The 24,140-nt window shown below is 43.0% G+C and overlaps 1 protein-coding gene across 1 annotated transcript in view; it reads left to right on the top strand.

Moving 5' to 3' along the window:
- DOP1B (DOP1 leucine zipper like protein B) overlaps positions 1 to 24,140 on the top strand; it is a 593,629-nt gene that overhangs the window by 336,962 nt on the left and 232,527 nt on the right. Inside the window, exon 20 of the mRNA XM_053705165.1 lies at positions 8,885 to 8,999. Within this exon, the coding sequence (XP_053561140.1) occupies positions 8,885 to 8,999 (115 nt within the window). The remainder of the gene's footprint in view (positions 1 to 8,884; positions 9,000 to 24,140) is intronic.

Raw genomic sequence — 24,140 nt, 5'->3', positions numbered from 1 at the left:
ATACATGCTTTTAATCAGACACACTAAGATATGTACAGTATATATATATATAATTATTATTATTATTATCAGGTATTTGTAGAGCACCAACTGATTCCGCAGCTCTGTAAACATAGTCGGTATACAGGATAGCTTTTGCAGGCATATATATATATATATATATATATATTCAATTAAATAATTTGTTTACCAAAATAATAGTAATGATTTGCTAGCTATATGTGAAAGTAATAGTTTGGATCACATACATGCTATTCCATCCCTTTCCATGCCCCTGTAGCCCCATTTGTGCAAAATATACATCCAAATGAGACATCAGCTCAGCAGTATGCTCTGATAGATCAGGTCAGATACATGGCCGGACAGCCTAAATTAGATATCTGACCAGATGTATGGTTTTAGCAGCCCCCTTTATTGCTGCTATATGCCCACATAAGACCTAATATTAATTGTTTGACTCTTGCAGGCCGCCACTTTATGCCAGCTTTGTGACCAATGAGATCTGAGATCAGATACATAGTGTCTGTGGACCCATCATGCCACCTATATACCAGAAATTGAGTTCAGATTAGAGGCATAACCACTGAATATTCTTCATACCCGATATATTCTTAAATTAAATTTTAAATCATGTGCACCGTCCCTGTAGTCCCCAGCATCCTATTACTCTACTCAGTCAGTTAGGCCCAGAAGTCTTAGGCACACAGGTAGATGTATTGGCTCATTTAAAAAAAATCCCAACCTATACACTGCAATCCAATTCTACAATATATGCTTCTTACAATACCCACAATGCACACGTTTGCTCACACATACACACTCAGGAACAAACATACACTCTTTCTCTCACACACAAACTCACACTTTTTTTCTGACACACAAATGAACAAACTCATACTCTGATACACAAACACACGAACAAACTCACGCTCTTTCTGACACACACACAAACTCACACTCTTGCTCACACACATATACACACTTCTGAACAAACACACACTCTTGAGCACACACATGAAAAAACACACAAACCGGAACAAACACACACACTTGCTCATTCAAACACACACATGAAAAAACTTACACACTTGCTTACAGTGACATACATATAAAACTCACTTTAACATAAATATAGAAACATTGACACTTATTTGCCAGTTGCTGACATTATACCTCCTACTGCACAACTCTAGGGGCTGGAATTCATTCTGAGCATTATCTGGCTCCCACAACCGTTCTGCACCTCCATTTTGTCAGCAGCATTTAGAAGCACAAGCCACTCCCGTTTTTGTGAGTCACTGCACAGGAACTTCAGAATAAGGGAACAAGCAGACTATGCGAAAACAGCACTGGAAGTGACATCAAAGCAGCTGTGCGGTACAGCTGCAATGTGATGTAAAAAAAAATATAAACAGTTTGGCAGTCACTGGGACCTCCGTACCTGCACCACAACTGGCTCTAATAATATCATCTACAGTGACCTGGAGAAAATGCTGTGTGCTTGCAAATTCCAGGGGGGGGGGCAAGTGCCCCCTCTTGCCCACCCTCCGGACACCCATAACAGCAGATACAGAGCGATGGGAAAAGTGGATTAGCCTGGCAGAGGCATTTAGGATGGATTGAAAGGGGGAGAGGCGGGAGAGAGGAAGGTCAGTAAGTATGCTATTACAGTAGTCAAATCGGGAAATTACCAGGGAGTGGATTAGCTGCATAGTGATGTCAGTGCTCAGAAACTGATACATTTTGGAGATATTGCATAGGTGGTTGCGGCAGTATGAAGAGGGCAATTGTATGTGGGGTATGAAGGACAGATTGGAGTCAAGTGTAACTCAGAGGCAGCGGACTTGGGGTGATGGAAAGATAGTGGTGCCACCAACAGTGATGGAAAAGTTAGAAACCTGAGTAGAATTAGAGGGGGGATTAGAAGGAACTCAGTCTTGGACATATGAAATAACTTTTCCTGAATGTGACATTCTTTACAAGCAACTCTAATGCATGACTGAAACACTGAACTTTGGGCGTTGGTCTCTGGTGTTGGCAAACGATACAAGGAACAGGCAGTTTCCTTCAACTTTGAGCATTTATATTTGGTTGAGGGGACAACAAAAAGTTCTGTTGTAATTTAACGTAGCCCATTTTTAATTATCATCACAGGTTGAATGTATCTTCAAAAATATGCTTTTTATTTTCACAAAGGATTCTTATATTGTTGCTCATATAACTTTACTACACACTGTTGCCACATGGTGGATAAGACACATCCCACTTAGTAAGATGACCAGATTTCACAGACCCAAAGATGGGACATTCTACTTGATGCACCCTCTGGTCCAGCGCCTCTTTTATACTGTACCAATACATTAGCTTGACGGTTTTGGGAGAGACTGGTTTTGGGAGAGATATCTGTATATATCTTTACTTATATATAATATATATTTGTGCAAAATACCATTGGATATGTGTAGAAATATGTATTTACTAATAAATTTAATATATTCTGATATGTGAAGAACATTGGAATGTGAAATATTAATATTTTCTCCAACATAGGTGTGTCCGGTCCACGGCGTCATCCTTACTTGTGGGATATTCTCTTCCCCAACAGGAAATGGCAAAGAGCCCAGCAAAGCTGGTCACATGATCCCTCCTAGGCTCCGCCTACCCCAGTCATTCTCTTTGCCGTTGTACAGGCAACATCTCCACGGAGATGGCTTAGAGTTTTTTAGTGTTTAACTGTAGTTTTTATTATTCAATCAAGAGTTTGTTATTTTGAAATAGTGCTGGTATGTACTATTTACTCAGAAACAGAAAAGAGATGAAGATTTCTGTTTGTATGAGGAAAATGATTTTAGCAACCGTCACTAAAATCCATGGCTGTTCCACACAGGACTGTTGAGAGCAATTAACTTCAGTTGGGGGAACAGTGTGCAGTCTCTTGCTGCTTGAGGTATGACACATTCTAACAAGACGATGTAATGCTGGAAGCTGTCGTAAATAAGGGCTTCACAAGGGCTGATTAAAACTGTAGACTTTTTCTGGGCTAAATCGATTCATTATTAACACATATTTAGCCTTGAGGAATCATTTTATCTGGGTATTTTGATATAATAATATCGGCAGGCACTGTTTTAGACACCTTATTCTTAGGGGGTTTCCCAAAGCATAAGCAGAGCCTCATTTTCGCGCCGGTGTGGCGCACTTGTTTTTGAGAGGCATGGCATGCAGTCGCATGTGAGAGGAGCTCTGATACTTAGAAAAGACTTTCTGAAGGCGTCATTTGGTATCGTATTCCCCTTTGGGCTTGGTTGGGTCTCAGCAAAGCAGATACCAGGGACTGTAAAGGGGTTAAAGTTCAAAACGGCTCCGGTTCCGTTATTTTAAGGGTTAAAGCTTCCAAATTTGGTGTGCAATACTTTTAAGGCCTTAAGACACTGTGGTGAAAATTTGGTGAATTTTGAACAATTCCTTCATGTTTTTTCGCAATTGCAGTAATAAAGTGTGTTCAGTTTAAAATTTAAAGTGACAGTAACGGTTTTATTTTAAAACGTTTTTTGTACTTTGTTATCAAGTTTATGCCTGTTTAACATGTCTGAACTACCAGATAGACTGTGTTCTGAATGTGGGGAAGCCAGAATTCCTATTCATTTAAATAAATGTGATTTATGTGATAATGATAATGATGCCCAAGATGATTCCTCAAGTGAGGGGAGTAAGCATGGTACTGCATCATTCCCTCCTTCGTCTACACGAGTCTTGCCCACTCAGGAGGCCCCTAGTACGCCTAGCGCGCCAATACTCCTTACTATGCAACAATTAACGGCTGTAATGGATAATTCTGTCAAAAACATTTTAGCCAAAATGAACACTTATCAGCGTAAGCGCGGCTGCTCTGTTTTAGATACTGAAGAGCATGACGACGCTGATAATAATATTTCTGAAGGGCCCCTAACCCAGTCTGATGGGGCCAGGGAGGTTTTGTCTGAGGGAGAAATTACTGATTCAGGGAACATTTCTCAACAGGCTGGACCTGATGTGATTGCATTTAAATTTAAGTTGGAACATCTCCGCATTCTGCTTAAGGAGGTATTATCCACTCTGGATGATTGTGACAAGTTGGTCATCCCAGAGAAACTTTGTAAAATGGACAAGTTCCTAGAGGTGCCGGGGCTCCCAGAAGCTTTTCCTATACCCAAGCGGGTGGCGGACATTGTTGATAAAGAATGGGAAAGGCCCGGTATTCCTTTCGTCCCTCCCCCCATATTTAAAAAATTGTTTCCTATGGTCGACCCCAGAAAGGACTTATGGCAGACAGTCCCCAAGGTCGAGGGAGCGGTTTCCACTTTAAACAAACGCACCACTATACCCATAGAGGATAGTTGTGCTTTCAAAGATCCTATGGATAAAAAATTAGAGGGTTTGCTTAAAAAGATGTTTGTTCAGCAAGGTTACCTTCTACAACCAATTTCATGCATTGTCCCTGTCGCTACAGCCGCATGTTTATGGTTCGATGATCTGATAAGAGCGATCGATAGTGATTCTCCTCCTTTGGAGGAGATTATGGACAGAATCAATGCTCTCAAATTGGCTAATTCTTTCACCCTAGACGCCACTTTGCAATTGGCTAGGTTAGCGGCTAAGAATTCTGGGTTTGCTATTGTGGCGCGCAGAGCGCTTTGGTTGAAATCTTGGTCGGCTGATGCGTCTTCCAAGAACAAGCTACTTAACATTCCTTTCAAGGGGAAAACGCTGTTTGGCCCTGACTTGAAAGAGATTATCTCTGATATCACTGGGGGTAAGGGCCACGCCCTTCCTCAGGATCGGCCTTTCAAGGCAAAAAATAAACCTAATTTTCGTCCCTTTCGTAGAAACGGACCAGCCCAAGGTGCTACGTCCTCTAAGCAAGAGGGTAATACTTCTCAAGCCAAGCCAGCTTGGAGACCAATGCAAGGCTGGAACAAGGGAAAGCAGGCCAAGAAACCTGCCACTGCTACCAAGACAGCATGAAATGTTGGCCCCCGATCCGGGACCGGATCTGGTGGGGGGCAGACTCTCTCTCTTCGCTCAGGCTTGGGCAAGAGATGTTCTGGATCCTTGGGCGCTAGAAATAGTCTCCCAAGGTTATCTTCTGGAGTTCAAGGGACTTCCCCCAAGGGGGAGGTTCCACAGGTCTCAGTTGTCTTCAGACCACATAAAAAGACAGGCATTCTTACATTGTGTAGAAGACCTGTTAAAAATGGGAGTGATTCATCCTGTTCCATTAAGAGAACAAGGGATGGGGTTCTACTCCAATCTGTTCATAGTTCCCAAAAAAGAGGGAACGTTCAGACCAATCTTAGATCTCAAGATCTTAAACAAGTTTCTCAAGGTTCCATCGTTCAAGATGGAAACCATTCGAACTATTCTTCCTTCCATCCAGGAAGGTCAATTCATGGCCACGGTGGATTTAAAGGATGCGTATCTACATATTCCTATCCACAAGGAACATCATCGGTTCCTAAGGTTCGCATTCCTGGACAAACATTACCAGTTCGTGGCGCTTCCTTTCGGATTAGCCACTGCTCCAAGGATTTTCACAAAGGTACTAGGGTCCCTTCTAGCTGTGCTAAGACCAAGGGGCATTGCTGTAGTACCTTACTTGGACGACATTCTGATTCAAGCGTCGTCCCTTCCTCAAGCAAAGGCTCACACGGACATTGTCCTGGCCTTTCTCAGATCTCACGGGTGGAAAGTGAACGTGGAAAAGAGTTCTCTATCCCCGTCAACAAGGGTTCCCTTCTTGGGGACAATAATAGACTCCTTAGAAATGAGGATTTTTCTGACAGAGGCCAGAAAAACAAAGCTTCTAGACTCTTGTCGGATTCTTCATTCCGTTCCTCTTTCTTCCATAGCTCAGTGCATGGAAGTGATCGGGTTGATGGTAGCGGCAATGGACATAGTTCCTTTTGCGCGCATTCATCTAAGACCATTACAACTGTGCATGCTCAGTCAGTGGAATGGGGACTATACAGACTTGTCTCCGAAGATACAAGTAAATCAGAGGACCAGAGACTCACTCCGTTGGTGGCTGTCCCTGGACAACCTGTCACAAGGGATGACATTCCGCAGACCAGAGTGGGTCATTGTCACGACCGACGCCAGTCTGATGGGCTGGGGCGCGGTCTGGGGATCCCTGAAAGCTCAGGGTCTTTGGTCTCGGGAAGAATCTCTTCTACCGATAAATATTCTGGAACTGAGAGCGATATTCAATGCTCTCAAGGCTTGGCCTCAGCTAGCGAGGGCCAAGTTCATACGGTTTCAATCAGACAACATGACAACTGTTGCGTACATCAACCATCAGGGGGGAACAAGGAGTTCCCTAGCGATGGAAGAAGTGACCAGAATCATTCTATGGGCGGAGTCTCACTCCTGCCACCTGTCTGCTATCCACATCCCAGGAGTGGAAAATTGGGAAGCGGATTTTCTGAGTCGTCAGACATTGCATCCGGGGGAGTGGGAACTCCATCCGGAAATCTTTGCCCAAGTCACTCAGCTGTGGGGCATTCCAGACATGGATCTGATGGCCTCTCGTCAGAACTTCAAAGTTCCTTGCTACGGGTCCAGATCCAGGGATCCCAAGGCGGCTCTAGTGGATGCACTAGTAGCACCTTGGACCTTCAAACTAGCTTATGTGTTCCCGCCGTTTCCTCTCATCCCCAGGCTGGTAGCCAGGATCAATCAGGAGAGGGCGTTGGTGATCTTGATAGCTCCTGCGTGGCCACGCAGGACTTGGTATGCAGATCTGGTGAATATGTCATCGGCTCCACCTTGGAAGACGAGACCTTCTTGTTCAGGGTCCGTTCGAACATCCGAATCTGGTTTCACTCCAGCTGACTGCTTGGAGATTGAACGCTTGATTTTATCGAAGCGAGGGTTCTCAGATTCTGTTATTGATACTCTTGTTCAGGCCAGAAAGCCTGTAACTAGAAAGATTTACCACAAAATTTGGAAAAAATATATCTGTTGGTGTGAATCTAAAGGATTCTCTTGGGACAAGGTTAAGATTCCTAGGATTCTATCCTTCCTTCAAGAAGGATTGGAAAAAGGATTATCTGCAAGTTCCCTGAAGGGACAGATTTCTGCCTTGTCGGTGTTACTTCACAAAAAACTGGCTGCTGTGCCAGATGTTCAAGCCTTTGTTCAGGCTCTGGTTAGAATTAAGCCTGTTTACAAACCTTTGACTCCTCCTTGGAGTCTCAATTTAGTTCTTTCAGTTCTTCAGGGGGTTCCGTTTGAACCCTTGCATTCCGTTGATATTAAGTTATTATCTTGGAAAGTTTTGTTTTTAGTTGCAATTTCTTCTGCTAGAAGAGTTTCAGAATTATCTGCTCTGCAGTGTTCTCCTCCTTATCTGGTGTTCCATGCAGATAAGGTGGTTTTACGTACTAAACCTGGTTTTCTTCCAAAAGTTGTTTCTAACAAAAACATTAACCAGGAGATTATCGTACCTTCTCTGTGTCCGAAACCAGTTTCAAAGAAGGAACGTTTGTTGCACAATTTGGATGTTGTTCGCGCTCTAAAATTCTATTTAGATGCTACAAAGGATTTTAGACAAACATCTTCCTTGTTTGTTGTTTATTCTGGTAAAAGGAGAGGTCAAAAAGCAACTTCTACCTCTCTCTCTTTTTGGATTAAAAGCATCATCAGATTGGCTTACGAGACTGCCGGACGGCAGCCTCCCGAAAGAATCACAGCTCATTCCACTAGGGCTGTGGCTTCCACATGGGCCTTCAAGAACGAGGCTTCTGTTGATCAGATATGTAGGGCAGCGACTTGGTCTTCACTGCACACTTTTACCAAATTTTACAAGTTTGATACTTTTGCTTCTTCTGAGGCTATTTTTGGGAGAAAGGTTTTGCAAGCCGTGGTGCCTTCCATTTAGGTGACCTGATTTGCTCCCTCCCTTCATCCGTGTCCTAAAGCTTTGGTATTGGTTCCCACAAGTAAGGATGACGCCGTGGACCGGACACACCTATGTTGGAGAAAACAGAATTTATGTTTACCTGATAAATTACTTTCTCCAACGGTGTGTCCGGTCCACGGCCCGCCCTGGTTTTTTTAATCAGGTCTGATAATTTATTTTCTTTAACTACAGTCACCACGGTACCATATGGTTTCTCCTATGCAAATATTCCTCCTTAACGTCGGTCGAATGACTGGGGTAGGCGGAGCCTAGGAGGGATCATGTGACCAGCTTTGCTGGGCTCTTTGCCATTTCCTGTTGGGGAAGAGAATATCCCACAAGTAAGGATGACGCCGTGGACCGGACACACCGTTGGAGAAAGTAATTTATCAGGTAAACATAAATTCTGTTTTCATGTCGGGTTAGTGCACTTGAGCATATGTGATAATGTTTGAGCTAGTAGGGCGTTAGGTTTTCCCACTTTTTTTGTTTCATTGACTTCTATTCGGAAATAAGTTATAACGCATGCAATATTCTAACTTCGCCTTTTTACATGAGTTGGGTTAGCGCTTGTGTGAAAACAGTTTACTTTCAGCTTCTAATATGAGTGCTACCCATCTCTCGCAAAAAGAGCAGGAGTGTTAAATAGTGCTCCACTTGTAATCTGGCCTTTTAAGGGAGATTACGTTTTGAACTGAAGAAAAAAAAATAGAAACACTTTTTTTGCACTTTTTTTTTCTTTTAAAGGTCAAGAATCTGATCAATTTATTGTTGACAAACAAGAGTGGTTTATGCAGACCGATGACAATCGGCATCCTAATTATTTAAATACCAGCACTAGTATTTTAGACATATTATAAAGAACATGTAGTGTAAAGAGCAAAGAGTAATGTTATATTGTGTTTTCATTTTCTCCATTAATAAGTTCTGTTTTGTTTTTGCCAGCAGCACCACATATAAAAGGGAAAACATTTCTCCGGATTATCCACTGACCCTTTTGGAAGGACTTACCACAATTGGGCATTTTTGTCTTTTGGAGCACCCCACACAAGTGAAAAAGGTATATATCTTACCAGGGCCGACCCAAGACATTGTGCTGCCTGGGTCCGATAATGAAATTACGTGTGTCCCCCCCCCCTCCACTTAAAGGGATATGAAACCCAATTTTTTTTTCATGATTCAGGTGTGATTTTAAGCAACTTTCCGTTATACTACTATTATCTAATTTGATTTGTTCTCTTGGCATATTTTGTTCAAAAGGATACCCAGGTAGGCCAATGAGCTACTTATTGGTGCTTGCACATATGTACTTCATGTTATTGGCTCAACTGGTGTTCAGCTAGATCCCAGTAGTACATTGTGGCTTCTTCAAAGTATACCAAGAAAATGAAGTCAATTAGACAAAAGAAGTAAATTGGAAAGTTGTTTAAAATAATATACTCTATTTGAATCATGGAATAAAACAATGTGGGTTTCATATCCCTTTAAAAAGCCTGCCTGGTGTCTGCAGGCAACCTGACCCTGAACCAATTCTTATGCAGTGTCTGGTGTGGGAGAGACGCAGGAGAGGACTGGCACCTTTTGGCCCAGGTGGCAAGTACAACCACATGGTCATACAAAAGAAATACATATGTACACTGTATAAGTAAACAGAGGTCCTCTCTGCCTCACACACACAGCCCCTTCCCCAGTACCTTATATACTGTATATTATAAAGATATATATATATATATATAATTATAGAGTGCATTGCAACTCCTGAGCAGAACTTGGCCAGTGAGATCATTAGCAGCAGGTGCACATAGCTGACAATCGCAAGCATATCAGCATCACATTTGCTGCAGGTTAGTAACACTGCAGAACCTGCAACTGGGGAACAAAGAATCCTGCCGCAAATGTGATGCTGATATGCTTGTGACTGTGTTACCAATTACAGCATTTTACTGGCATGTCCTTTTAATGAAATCAAACAAAAAAGATGTATTGCCTGGACCAAAAGCAGAACATGTTTTAAAACAATAAATCAGGGAGATCAGTCAAAATTAATAAAGTAATTTCTCTTGTTAAGTGTATCCAGTCCACGGATCATCCATTACTTATGGGATAGTAACTCCTCCCCAACAGGAAGTGCAAGAGGATTCACCCAGCAGAGCTGCTATATAGCTCCTCCCCTAACTGCCATTACCAGTCATTCTCTTGCACCCAACGACTAGATAGGATGTGTGAGAGGACTATGGTGATTATATTTAGTTTTATACCTTCAATCAAAAGTTTGTTATTTTATAATAGCACCGGAGTGTGTTATTCCTTCTCTGGTAGAATTTGAAGAAGAATCTACCTGAGTTTTTACTATGATTTTAGCCGGCGTAGTTAAGATCATATTGCTGTTTCTCGGCCATCTGAGGAGAGGTAAACTTCAGATCAGGGGACAGCGGGCAGATTAATCTGCAAAGAGGTATGTAGCAGCTTATTATTTTCTGACAATGGAATTGATGAGAAAATTCTGCCATACCGATATAATGTAAACTCAGCCTTAAATGCAGTAGCAGCAACTGGTATCAGGCTGTCATGTATGTATATTTTACACTTCAGTATTCTGTGGAATGGCACTTCACTGGAATTATACTGTGTGCATAAGACTTTAGCCTAATTTGCAGGGACTGGCAACAGGCTCTTTAATAACACTTAATTTATGTTAAACGTTTTTTGCTGGCATGTAAAATCGTTTCATTTTCTGAGGTACTGGGTGAATAAAATGTTTTGGGCATTATTTTTTCCACTTGGCAGTTGTTTTATTTAATTTATGACAGTTTACTGATCTCTCTCACTGTTGTGTGTGAGGGGGAGGTCAAAAAATTCAGTCAGAAGCTCATTGTATTTCCTGCATGATACGGTTCATCTCTAACAGAACTCAGGGGTCTTCAAAACTTATTTTGAGGGAGGTAATCATTCACAGCAGAGCTGTGAGATTGTAGTTGACTGTGATAAAAAACGTTTATTTCTGTAACTTTTTTTTCTGCTATCAGGGTTAGTTATCCTTCGCTAATGGGAACAAGCCTTTGCTAAAATTGTGTTTTTTACAAAGATTTGATGCTATAACCTTTCAGTTTATTAACTTTCAACTGTCATAACTCTTTCTGTGCTTCTTATAGGCACAGTACGTTTTCATATTATAGTAAATTACTTGAAAAGTATTTCCAAGTTGCTAGTTTATTTGCTAGTGTGTTAAACATGTCTGATTCAGAGGAAGACATCTGTGCTATATGTGCTAATGCCAAAGTGGAGCCCAATAGAAATTTATGTACTAACTGTATTGATGCTACTTTAAATAAAAGTCAATCTGTACAAATTGAACACATTTCACCAAACAACGAGGGGAGAGTTATGCCGACTAACTCGCCTCACGTGTCAGTACCTGCATCTCCCGCTCGGGGGGTGCGTGATATTGTGGTGCCGAGTACATCTGGGCGGCCATTACAAATCACATTACAGGATATGGCTACTGTTATGACTGAAGTTTTGGCTAAATTACCAGAACTAAGAGGTAAGCGTGATCACTCTGGGGTGAGAACAGAGTGCGCTGATAATGTAAGGGCCATGTCAGATACTGCGTCACAATTTGCAGAACATGAGGATGGAGAGCTTCATTCTGCGGCTGACGGTTCTGATCCAAACAGATTGGATTCAGATATTTCAAATTTTAAATTTAAGCTGGAAAACCTCCGTGTATTACTAGGGGAGGTGTTAGCAGCTCTGAATGATTGTAACACAGTTGCAATACCAGAAAAAATGTGTAGGTTGGATAAATATTTTGCGGTACCGTCGAGTACTGACGTTTTTCCTATACCTAAGATACTTACTGAAATTGTTACTAAGGAGTGGGATAGACCCGGTGTGCCGTTCTCACCCCCTCCGATATTTAGAAAGATGTTTCCAATAGACACCACCACACGGGACTTATGGCAAACGATCCCTAAGGTGGAGGGAGCAGTTTCTACTTTAGCTAAGCGTACCACTATCCCGGTGGAGGATAGCTGTGCCTTTTCAGATCCAATGGATAAAAAGTTAGAGGGTTACCTTAAGAAAATGTTTGTTCAACAAGGTTTTATATTGCAACCCCTTGCATGCATTGCGCCTGTCACGGCTGCAGCAGCATTTTGGTTTGAGTCTCTGGAAGGGACACTTGAATCAGCTCCATTAGATGAGATTACACACAGGCTTAAAGCTCTTAAGTTAGCTAACTCATTTATTTCAGATGCCGTAGTACATTTAACTAAGCTTACGGCTAAGAATTCCGGATTCGCCATTCAGGCGCGCAGAGCACTGTGGCTAAAATCCTGGTCAGCTGACGTTACTTCTAAGTCTAAATTTCTTAATATACCTTTCAAAGGGCAGACCTTATTCGGGCCCGGATTGAAAGAAATTATCGCTGACATTACAGGAGGTAAAGGCCATGCCCTGCCTCAAGACAGAGCCAAACCTAAGGCTAGACAATCTAATTTTCGTTCCTTTCGGAATTTCAAAGCAGGAGCAGCATCAACTTCCTCTGCTCCAAAACAAGAAGGATCTGTTGCTCGCTACAGACAAGGCTGGAGACCTAACTAGTCCTGGAACAAGGGCAAGCAGGCCAGGAAACCTGCTGGTGCCCCTAAAACAGCATGAATTGAGGGCCCCCGATCCGGGAACGGATCTAGTGGGGGGCAGACTTTCTCTCTTCGCCCAGGCTTGGGCAAGAGATTTCCAGGATCCCTGGGCGCTAGAGATAATATCTCAGGGATACCTTCTGGACTTCAAATACTCTCCCCCAAGAGAGAGATTTCATCTGTCAAGGTTGTCAACAAACCAAATAAAGAAAGAGGCGTTTCTACGCTGCGTACAAGAGCTTTTATTAATGGGAGTAATCCATCCAGTTCCACGGTCGGAACAGGGACAAGGGTTTTACTCAAATCTGTTTGTGGTTCCCAAAAAAGAGGGAACTTTCAGGCCAATCCTGGATTTAAAGATCCTAAACAAATTCCTAAGAGTTCCATCGTTCAAAATGGAGACTATTCGGACAATTTTACCCATGATCCAAAAGGGTCAGTACATGACCACAGTGGATTTAAAGGATGCTTACCTTCACATACCGATTCACAAAGATCATTACCGGTATCTAAGGTTTGCCTTTCTAGACAGGCATTACCAGTTTGTAGCTCTTCCATTCGGATTGGCTACGGCTCCGAGAATCTTCACAAAGGTTCTGGGTGCTCTTCTGGCGGTACTAAGACTGCGAGGAATTGCGGTAGCTCCGTACCTAGACGACATTCTGATACAAGCTTCAAGCTTTCAAACTGCCAAGTCTCATACAGAGTTAGTACTGGCATTTCTAAGGTCGCATGGATGGAAGGTGAACGAAAAGAAGAGTTCTCTCTTTCCACTCACAAGAGTTCCCTTCTTGGGGACTCTTATAGATTCTGTAGAAATGAAGATTTACCTGACAGAAGACAGGTTAACAAAGTTTCAAAATGCATGCCGTGTCCTTCATTCCATTCAACACCCGTCAGTAGCTCAATGCATGGAGGTGATCGGCTTAATGGTAGCAGCAATGGACATAGTACCCTTTGCACGCCTACATCTCAGACCGCTGCAATTGTGCATGCTAAGTCAGTGGAATGGGGATTACTCAGACTTGTCCCCTACTCTGAATCTGGATCAAGAGACCAGAAATTCTCTTCTATGGTGGCTTTCTCGGCCACATCTGTCCAGGGGGATGCCATTCAGCAGGCCGGACTGGACAATTGTAACAACAGACGCCAGCCTACTAGGTTGGGGCGCTGTCTGGAATTCTCTGAAGGCTCAGGGACAATGGAATCAGGAGGAGAGTCTCCTACCAATAAACATTCTGGAATTGAGAGCAGTTCTCAATGCCCTTCTGGCTTGGCCCCAGTTAACAACTCGGGGGTTCATCAGGTTTCAGTCGGACAACATCACGACTGTAGCTTACATCAACCATCAGGGAGGGACAAGAAGCTCCCTAGCAATGATGGAAGTATCAAAGATAATTCGCTGGGCAGAGTCTCACTCTTGCCACCTGTCAGCAATCCACATCCCGGGAGTGGAGAACTGGGAGGCGGATTTCTTAAGTTGTCAGACTTTTCATCCGGGGGAGTGGGAACTTCATCCGGAGGTCTTTGCCCAAATACTTCGACGTTGGGGCAAACCAGAGATAGATCTCATGGCGTCTCGACAGAACGCCAAGCTTCCTCGTTACGGGTCCAGATCCAGGGATCCGGGAGCGGTTCTGATAGATGCTTTGACAGCACCTTGGACCTTCGGGATGGCTTATGTGTTTCCACCCTTCCCGATGCTTCCTCGATTGATTGCCAGAATCAAACAGGAGAGAGCATCAGTGATTCTAATAGCGCCTGCATGGCCACGCAGGACTTGGTATGCAGATCTAGTGGACATGTCATCCTGTCCACCTTGGTCGCTACCTCTGAAACAGGACCTTCTGATCCAGGGTCCCTTCAAACATCAAAATCTAATTTCTCTGAAGCTGACTGCTTGGAAATTGAACGCTTGATTTTATCAAAACGTGGTTTTTCTGAGTCAGTTATTGATACCTTAATACAGGCTAGGAAGCCTGTTACCAGAAAGATTTACCATAAGATATGGCGCAAATACTTATATTGGTGCGAATCCAAGAGTTACTCATGGAGTAAGGTTAGGATTCCGAGGATATTGTCTTTTCTACAAGAAGGTTTAGAAAAGGGTTTATCCGCTAGTTCCTTAAAGGGACAGATTTCAGCTCTGTCCATTCTTTTACACAAACGTCTGTCAGAAGTTCCGGACGTTCAAGCTTTTTGTCAGGCTTTAGCTAGGATCAAGCCTGTGTTTAAAACTGTTGCTCCACCATGGAGTTTGAACTTAGTTCTTAATGTTTTACAGGGGGTTCCGTTTGAACCCCTTCATTCCATTGATATCAAGTTGTTATCTTGGAAAGTTCTGTTTTTAATGGCGATTTCCTCGGCTCTAAGAGTCTCTGAGTTATCTGCCTTACATTGTGATTCTCCTTATCTGATTTTTCATTCAGACAAGGTAGTTCTGCGTACTAAACCTGGGTTCCTACCTAAGGTGGTCACTAACAGGAATATCAATCAAGAGATTGTGGTTACATCTTTGTGTCCTAATCCTTCTTCGAAAAAGGAACGTCTGCTACACAATCTAGATGTAGTCCGTGCCCTGAAATTTTATCTACAGGCAACTAAGGATTTTCGACAAACGTCTTCCCTGTTTGTCGTTTATTCTGGTCAGAGGAGAGGTCAAAAAGCTTCGGGTACCTCTCTCTCCTTTTGGCTTCGTAGCATAATACGGTTAGCCTATGAGACTGCTGGACAGCAGCCTCCTGAAAGAATTACAGCACATTCTACTAGAGCTGTGGCTTCCACTTGGGCCTTTAAGAATGAGGCTTCTGTTGAACAGATTTGCAAGGCTGCAACTTGGTCTTCTCTTCATACTTTTTCCAAATTTTACAAATTTGACACTTTTGCTTCTTCGGAGGCTGTTTTTGGGAGAAAGGTTCTTCAGGCAGTGGTTCCTTCCGTATAAAGAGCCTGCCTGTCCCTCCCGTCATCCGTGTACTTTAGCTTTGGTATTGGTATCCCATAAGTAATGGATGATCCGTGGACTGGATACACTTAACAAGAGAAAACATAATTTATGCTTACCTGATAAATTTATTTCTCTTGTAGTGTATCCAGTCCACGGCCCGCCCTGTCACTTTAAGGCAGGTAATTTTTCCATTAAACTACAGTCACCACTGCACCCTATGGTTTTCCTTTCTCTGCATGTTTTCGGTCGAATGACTGGTAATGGCAGTTAGGGGAGGAGCTATATAGCAGCTCTGCTGGGTGAATCCTCTTGCACTTCCTGTTGGGGAGGAGTTACTATCCCATAAGTAATGGATGATCCGTGGACTGGATACACTACAAGAGAAATAAATTTATCAGGTAAGCATAAATTATGTTTTCTAACATCCTGAAACATAAGTCAAAGCAACAACTGATCAAAATATAATGCCTCATTTTACACTTTATTTCTGATGATAGAATATTTATATATATATATATATATATATATATATATATATATATATATATATATATATATATATATATATATATATATATATATATATATATATATATTAAAATAACTGACTTTATTGAAAGAAATTGCAGGTTACAATATGGGAGACACAGCTCCCTCCTGAGGATAGAATATTGCACTAACACAAAGCAGCTGAGAGGGGATCGCATAGTTAAAAACAAGCTCTAAGAAGAGGTCTGAAAAATTGGGCACATTTAAAAGTGTTTACTTATTGTAAGATTTTAATAGTGTAGATTAAGCACTTTATGTTTGTTAATTGTTAACTTAATAATTTGCCTGTTTGAAGTTACATGCATATATTTACTGGTTAAGCCAACTATTTAAAATGTCAGATAAAAGTAACATAGTCCCTCTCTAGAACAATGCAATGGGCAACCCTGCAAATGTAAAGCTGACCCTAGGTCTGACCTCCTGTCCTGACACTGTCAAGGTAATGTCTGTGCTCTCAATCAGAAACAAAGGATGTAATCTGACACACAGATCAAGAGGCAGGCTAACACTTCTCTCACCTCTATCTACCGTTCCGCAGGCAGCAAAGCTAGATCTGCCACATGATCGCACAGGAAGGTGTGTGTAGTTGTAGCAGAGAGAGGCGGTTATTATTATTGTCCAGTAGCAGAAGCTTAGCGCTACATGAGATAGCTCTCCATTAGAACGTCACCCTTACACAAACACCCCTCCCTCCGCCATCCTCCCCTACAAATAGCTTACACTCACAGGACTGGAACTCTCTGCCAGGCTCCCTGTGTAAACCGAGAGACCACTGAGCACAGATGAATTGCATCTCTCGGTATTATTTCCAGGACTGTTAGCCTCCTTGCTCTATATATGCAGTGCTCTGAATGGCCACTACTAACGGACATGTTGTAAACACTATGCCCCTGCCCTTAGCCCAGTCAGCCCCTGTAAAAAAAGGAAGCAGTGCACCACTAAAAAATTATCTGAATTTTTTCTACAAAGATGCAGCCTGCTTCTCCATGCCTGCCACCATTAGTTATCTATCCAAGCTAGCCCCTTCCTCTTTGCAGAAGGATCCACGTGTGGGAAAGAGGGAGGCTAGAGGGGAGGAGGCTGCACGTTATTGGTGGTCAGGGGTGAGTAGTGTGTGACATCGCACTGCGGGATAGCATGATTTACTTGCACGGTAGCATGCATTATTGCCCAATTTTTAAGACAGTGACACTGCTGACCAGTAATTAGAATTAGAAATAAAATGACCATCTTACTGCTGCAACGCAGTCATAGACTTCTCTAAGTTTACGGGGAAAGGGAGGCAGAGATTGTAAGAAAGGAGCGTGGTGGTGGGATGGGACTGAATCTGACTCTCAGTTACTGAAGTGACGCTCCATTCTCCCTACCGATGCAGTCATGTTGATAGGGCAACCTGTTGCTGCAAGGGCAGGAGGAGAGACAGAGCTAGCACAGGACAGTAGGAGTGGTATGACCCGATCTGACAGTGACACTTGCACTGAAGTGCCGCTCCCTCTTAAGTGCCGCCTGGGTCCGGTGGACCCACTTGGTCCCATCATTAAGCCGGCCCTGTATCTTACACCAGAGATGTAGAATTTATAATTACAAGAAAGTGAGGTTAAGCCTTATCATTAAAAGTGTCATAAAAATAAGTATGATGTGAAAGAAGTGGAGAGCGCCACTAAAAATATAAGCAGCTGTTATAGAAAAAGGAAAAAAAATGAATTACAAATAGTAACAGCGCTAAAAAAATGTGGAAACCACTATTTGGTAATAATATTGATATTTATTTCAAGTATAAAAACCACAGTTTTAAATTCTCAAATATATACAACATATGCAAACATTGTTGCAACCTCTATACAGAATAGACAATTCCAGCTTTAATTGAGCTAGATGGTAATTGCTTATACACTTTAGATGTGTTGCTAAATAATTGTATCTTAATACATCGATGTCTACAAACAATAAAGTACAATAGAAATTGTTCACAATGATATCAATAAGAACATACATACACAAATAAAAATATATTGATTAAAATAATAAATCGAGTAAAAGTTAACAGCAAGATGCAACCTACTGGTCTGGCCAGACAACTCAAACAATATACTCACTACGCGTTTCTGGGTCACGCCCCTTCATAAGGTGTAGGTATCTGATGAAGGGGCATGACCCAGAAACATAGTCCGTACTAAAGCCGCAAGCTATGGAGGACGCATTAGAGGGTACTTCCTCTTTAACTAAGTCTAGTACCTGTTTATTGCAAGAAGGTTCTGGTAGATCCGCCTGCGCAACTATGTTCCACATGCCTTGATAAAGTCACGACATCTAGAAAGAAACGAATGTCTAGTACTACTGAGCCGTCCACCTCTGAGGGCTCCCCGTCCCGTGAGGTGTGTTCCCTACATACATCTCTGAGTACACATGCAGTGCCCCAGGGCATGTCTTTCTCCTATGTGAGAGATCTGTTGGCCGTCAGATTTTGCGGATAAACTGCAAACGGTGGTCTCTAAGGAGATAAGTGCCTTACCACGTTCTGCCAAGCTCAAGCGTAAGGTAAAATATGGCAATCCGGCCCAGGGGTCCTATACTCCAATGGATATCTCGGAAAGATTATCCGCTGACAAGGATGACTCAGAATCTTCGGAGGACGTTCCTTCTGGGTCAGAGTCCATGTCATCTAAATCTCGCCCTGCAGAGGAGCCTGACTTTAGGTTTAGGATGGAGAATTTGTGCTTTTTGCTGAAACAAGTAAGCTTGATAAAGTGTATGAGGACAGGGTGGTGCCTCAGACCTTCCCTGTTCCTGTTAAGATGGCTAACATTATTAAGAATGAATGGGAGAGATTAGGTTCTTCCTTTTCCCCTTCTTCTTCAAGAAGCTGTTCCTGTCCCGGACTCTCAGCTCGAGTCCCTAAGATGGATGGTGCTATCTCTACGCTCGCGAAGCGGGCGACTATTCCTCTTGAGGATAGTTTGTCGTTTAAAGAACCCATGAATAAAAAGTTGGAGAACATGTTAAGAAAGATGTTCCAACATACGGGGTTTGTTTATCAGCCGGCAGCGGCGGTAGCTGCAGTTGCCGGAGCTGCAACATATTGGAGCGAGTCTCTGTCTGACATGGTCGAGAGGGAGACTCCCCTCGACGAGATACAGGAGAGAATTAAGGCCTTGAGGGTCGCTAATTCTTTTATTTGTGATGCCAATATGCAAATTATTCGCCTGAACGCAAAGGTGTCAGGTTTTTCCGTATTAGCCCGCAGGGCTCTGTGACTAAAATAGTGGTCTGCGGACATGACCTCTAAGTCCAGACTTATATCTTTTACCTTTCAGGGAAAGATCCTGTTGGGTCCAGGATTGGACTCGATCATATCCACGGGTACGGGAGGCAAGGGCACTTTCCTACCAAAGGATAAAAAGGTTAAGCCTAAGGGATCTTCTTTTTGTCCCTTTCGTGCGGACAAGGCCCGACGCCAGCAGCCTGCCGCAAAAGTGGACCAGTCCAAGGGTACTTGGAAACCAGCTCAGTCTTGGAATAAGTCCAAGCAGAACAAGAAGCCCATTGGCATGAAGGGGTGGCCCCCGACCAGTCTCTGGACCAAGTAGGGGGCAAATTATCTCTATTCTCAGAGGCCTGGTTGCATGATGTTGAGGACCCTTGGGATACAAGGGATACACTGGCAAATTCCTCCTGTCAAATCTGTCTTCCATGCCAGAAAAGAGAGAAGCCTTTCTAGACTGTGTGAGGGATCTCTCTTCTCTCAGAATTATTGTACCAGTACCCCCAGCAGAAAGGGGTCTAGGGTACTATTCAAACCTTTTTGTGTTCCCAAAGAAGGAGGGCATATTTGCACGATTCTAGACCTAAAAGGATTAAACAAATTTCTGGCTGTTCTATCATTCAAAATGGAAAAGATCAGATTGATTCTGCCCCTAGTTCAAGAAGGTCAGTTCATGACGACAATAGACCTGAAGGATTGCCTACCTTCGTGTGCTGACCCACAGGGATCACTTCAGGTTCCTGAGATTTGCGTTTCTGGACCAACATTTCCAGTTTGTGGCCCTTCCCTTTGGTCTGGCGATGGCCCTGAGAGTCTTTATGAAGGTTCTGGGTGCGCTACTTGCCATGGCCAGATCCAGAGGCATTGCTGGGGCGCCCTATCTGGACAACATCCTAGTCCAGGCGCCGTCGTTCAGTCTTGCAGAGGATAATTTCAGGGCCCTTTTTTCGTTACTCCAATCTCACGGTTGGAAGATAAATTCAGGAAAGATCTCCCTGATTCCCAGCAACAGGGTGGAGTTCCAGGGAACGATAATATATTCTATATCAATGAAGATATTTCTCACAGATCAGTGACGCAGGAAGATTGCGTCCTCCTGTCTTGCCCTTCAGTCCTCCTCCAGTCCCTCGGTGGCTTAGAGTATGGAGGTGATCGGGCTCATGGTTTCCAGCATCGATTTCATTCCATTCGCCAGGTTCCATCTCAGACCTCTTCAGCTGTGCATGTTGAGTCAGTGGAACGGAGATCATTCAGGTCTATCTTAACAGATTTATCTGGATGTTCGGACGAGGGATTCCCTTTCTTGGTGGATACGTCCGCAACAACTGTCCCAGGAGACATCCTTCCTGAGATCGTCCTGGGAGATTCTGACCACGGACGTGAGTCTAGCAGGGTGGGGTGCTGTTTGGGGTGTCAGGATGGCACAGGGAAGGTGGTCTCGACAAGAGTCTCTACTTCCGATCAACATTCTGGAACTTTGAGCGATCTACAATGCTCTGAAGGCGTGGCCTCTCCTGGGGTCATTCAACTTCATCAGGTTCCAGACAGACAACATTACCTCGGTGGCTTACATCAAACATCAGGGGGACGAGGAGCTCCCTAGCAATGAAGGAGTTTTCTCAGATATTGGAATGAGCAGAGTCCCACAGCTGCTCGCTCTCAGCAATACACATTCTGGGTGTGGACAACTGGGAAGCGGATTTTCTAAGCAGGCAATCCTTCCATCCGGGGGAATGGTTTCTCTGGGGGATGCTGGAGATAGATCTCATGGCGTCCAGACTCAATTGCAAGCTACTCGGATACAGGTCGCAATCCAGGGATCCCTAGGCAGAGCTGACAGACGCCTTAGCGGTTCCTTGGGGGTTCAACCTAGTTTACATTTTTCCACCGTTGCCACTTCTACCTCGATTAGTGGCTCGCATTAAAGGGACAGTCAAGTAAAAAAAAAACTTTCATGATTTAAATAGGGCATGTAATTTTAAACAACTTTCCAATTTACTTTTCTTACCAATTTTGCTATGTTCTCTTGGTATTCTTAGTTGAAAGCTAAATCTAGGAGGTATATATGCTAATTTCTTAGACCTTGAAGGCCACCTCTAATCTGAAAGCATTTTTACAGTTTTTCACCACTAGAGGGCGTTAGTTCATGTGTTTCATATAGATAACATTGATCTTAGGCACGTGAAGCTCCTAGGAGCAAGCACTGATTGGCTAAAAATGCAAGTCTGTCAAAAGACCTGAAATAAGGGGGCAGTTTGCAGAGCCATAGATACAAGGTAATCACAGAGGTAAAAAGTATATTATTATAACTGTTGGTTATGCAAAATTGGGGAATGGGTAACAAAGGGATTATCTACCTTTTTAGACAACAACAAAAAAAATTCTGGTGTTTACTGTCTCTTTAAGCAGGAGCAAGCTTGGGCTATTCTGATTGCTCCATTGTGGCCGCGGAGGATGTGGTTTGCGGACTTAGAAGGGATATTTATCTTCTCCTCCATGGAGGTTACCCTGTCGCAGGGATCTATCTGTTGGTACAGGGTCCCTTTCAACATCAAAATCTAGATTCTCTGAGGCTGACTGCGTGGAGATTGAACGCTTAGTCTTAGCTAAGAGAGGAGTCTCTGAGAGAGTGATTTATACTCTTGTTCAGGCCAGGAAACCGGTCACTCGTCGCATCTATCATAAGGTGTTGAAGCCGGTCACTCGTCGCATCTATCATAAGATGTGGAAGCCGGTCACTCGTCGCATCTATCATAAGGTGTGGAGGACTTACTTGTCCTGGTGTGAGAAATATGTCTATCCTTGGCACAAGGTTAAGGTATCCAGGATTCTGTCTATTCTCCAGGATTAACTGGAGAAGGGGCTTGCCGCCAGTTCCTTGAAGGGACAGATTTCGGCATTATCTGTTCTGTTGCACAAGAGGCTCACTGAGCTTCCTGATCCAGTCTTTTGTTCTGGCTCTGTCCAGAATCAGGCCTGTTTTTAAACAGTCCGCTCCTCCTTGGAGCTTGAACTTGGTTTTGAAGGTGTTGCAGAGGGTTCCTTTTGAACCTATGCACTCTCTTGACATTAAGTTACTTTCTTGGAAGGTTCTGTTTTTGTTGGCTATTCCATCGGCACGCAGAGTATCTGAATTGGCGGCCTTGCAATATGAGCCTCCTTATCTGGTTTTTCATGCTGATAAGGCTGTTATTCGCACTGGTTTGGGATTTCTTCCCAAGGTTGTGTCTACCCGTAGCATCAATCCGGAAATAGTTGTTCCTCCTTTGTGTCCTAACCCTTCTTCTCCTAAGGAGCATTTACTTCATAATTTGGATGTGGTTTGTGCTTTGAAGTTTTTCAGTTTTCTTCAGGCTACGAAGGATTTCAGACAGTCTACATCTCTTTTTTGTGGTATATTCAGGGAATTGCAATGGGCAGAAGGCCTCTTCAACTTCTTTGTCTTTTTGGTTGTGGAGCATGATTCGCTTGGCCTATGAGACAGCGGGACATAATCAAGAAAGGGGTTGTTTATAAGCGCCTACTATGTACCTATAGCCCAGGGGAGGTGCGTCTAGCAGGCACCTAAATTGGCAATGGATGAAGGAAAACCCAGGCGCCAACTATAAGGAGGCAGGTAAATACATGTACTAACAGAAAATAATTTATTGTACTGTGTAATTTATTGTACTGTATACATTATTCTGGATGTACTGTATACACCATTCTGGATGTAATAAATTGTTTTAAAATTATTTTCTGTTAGTACATGTATTTACCTGCCTCCTTATAGTTGGAGCCTGGGTTTTCCTTCATCCACAGACAGCGGGACATAAGCCTCCTCAGAGGATCACGGCTCATTCAACTAGAGCTGTGGCATCTTCTTGGGCCTTCAAGAATGAGGCCTCTATGGAGCAGATTTGTAAGGCAGCTACCTGGTCTTCCTTACATACCTTTACAAAATTTTACAAATTTGAACAAATTTGACGTTTTTGCTTCAGTGGAAGTAGTTTTTGGGAGAAAGGTTTTACAGGCTGTGGTGACCTCAGATTATGGGTCCGCCTTATTGGCCCTCCCGTTTTTTCATTCAGTGTTCTCTAGAGCTTTGGTGTTTGCTCCGGTGGGCAGACCTAAAATTAATATTATTCTTCTGGCACCGTTTATACCCTGATATTTCTCCTACTGTTCCTTGTTCCCTCTGCAGAATGACTGGGGGATGAGGGAAGTGGGGGAGGTATTTAAGCCTTTGGCTGGGGTGTCTTTGCCTTCTCCTGGTGGCCAGGTTCTTAATTCCCACAAGTAATGAATGAAGCCGTGGACTCTCCTCCCCACAATGGAAATGAAATTATCAGGTAAGCATAATTTATATTTTTTATTGCGCGTTGCAAATATTGCGGTTTGTTTTTTACTGTTAGTGCCAATTTCCCATCATATATACACATTTAAACATATAAATACACATGCATTCACATTATAATGTAAACATACATTTTATAAGCACTGGGAAACCAAAAAATGAGTGTGACTCGCTTTATTGCAGTGGTTTGGAACCGAACCTGCAATATCTCGTATGTATGTATGTGTGTGTGTGTGTGTATGTATATATGTATATAATATGTATATATATTGTACTCAAAATCTTTCCAAAGATATGAGACCATTTGTGCTTATATAATATTAGAGGTAGGTGCCTAGAATCTAAATTTCAGAATAACCTCTCTATATATAAGGGGAAAAAGTTTTGAAACAGATTTACTTGTTCAAGAGCAGGGCATGTCAATCACTCCAAACAAGAGAGTGTTAGGGTGATTTTTCTCACCA

The sequence above is a fragment of the Bombina bombina genome, chromosome 3, assembly GCF_027579735.1.
Source record: "Bombina bombina isolate aBomBom1 chromosome 3, aBomBom1.pri, whole genome shotgun sequence".
Classification (NCBI taxonomy): Eukaryota; Metazoa; Chordata; class Amphibia; order Anura; family Bombinatoridae; genus Bombina; species Bombina bombina.
The sequence above is the reverse complement of the archived record's forward strand: the minus strand, read 5'-3'. Positions and strand labels throughout refer to the sequence as shown.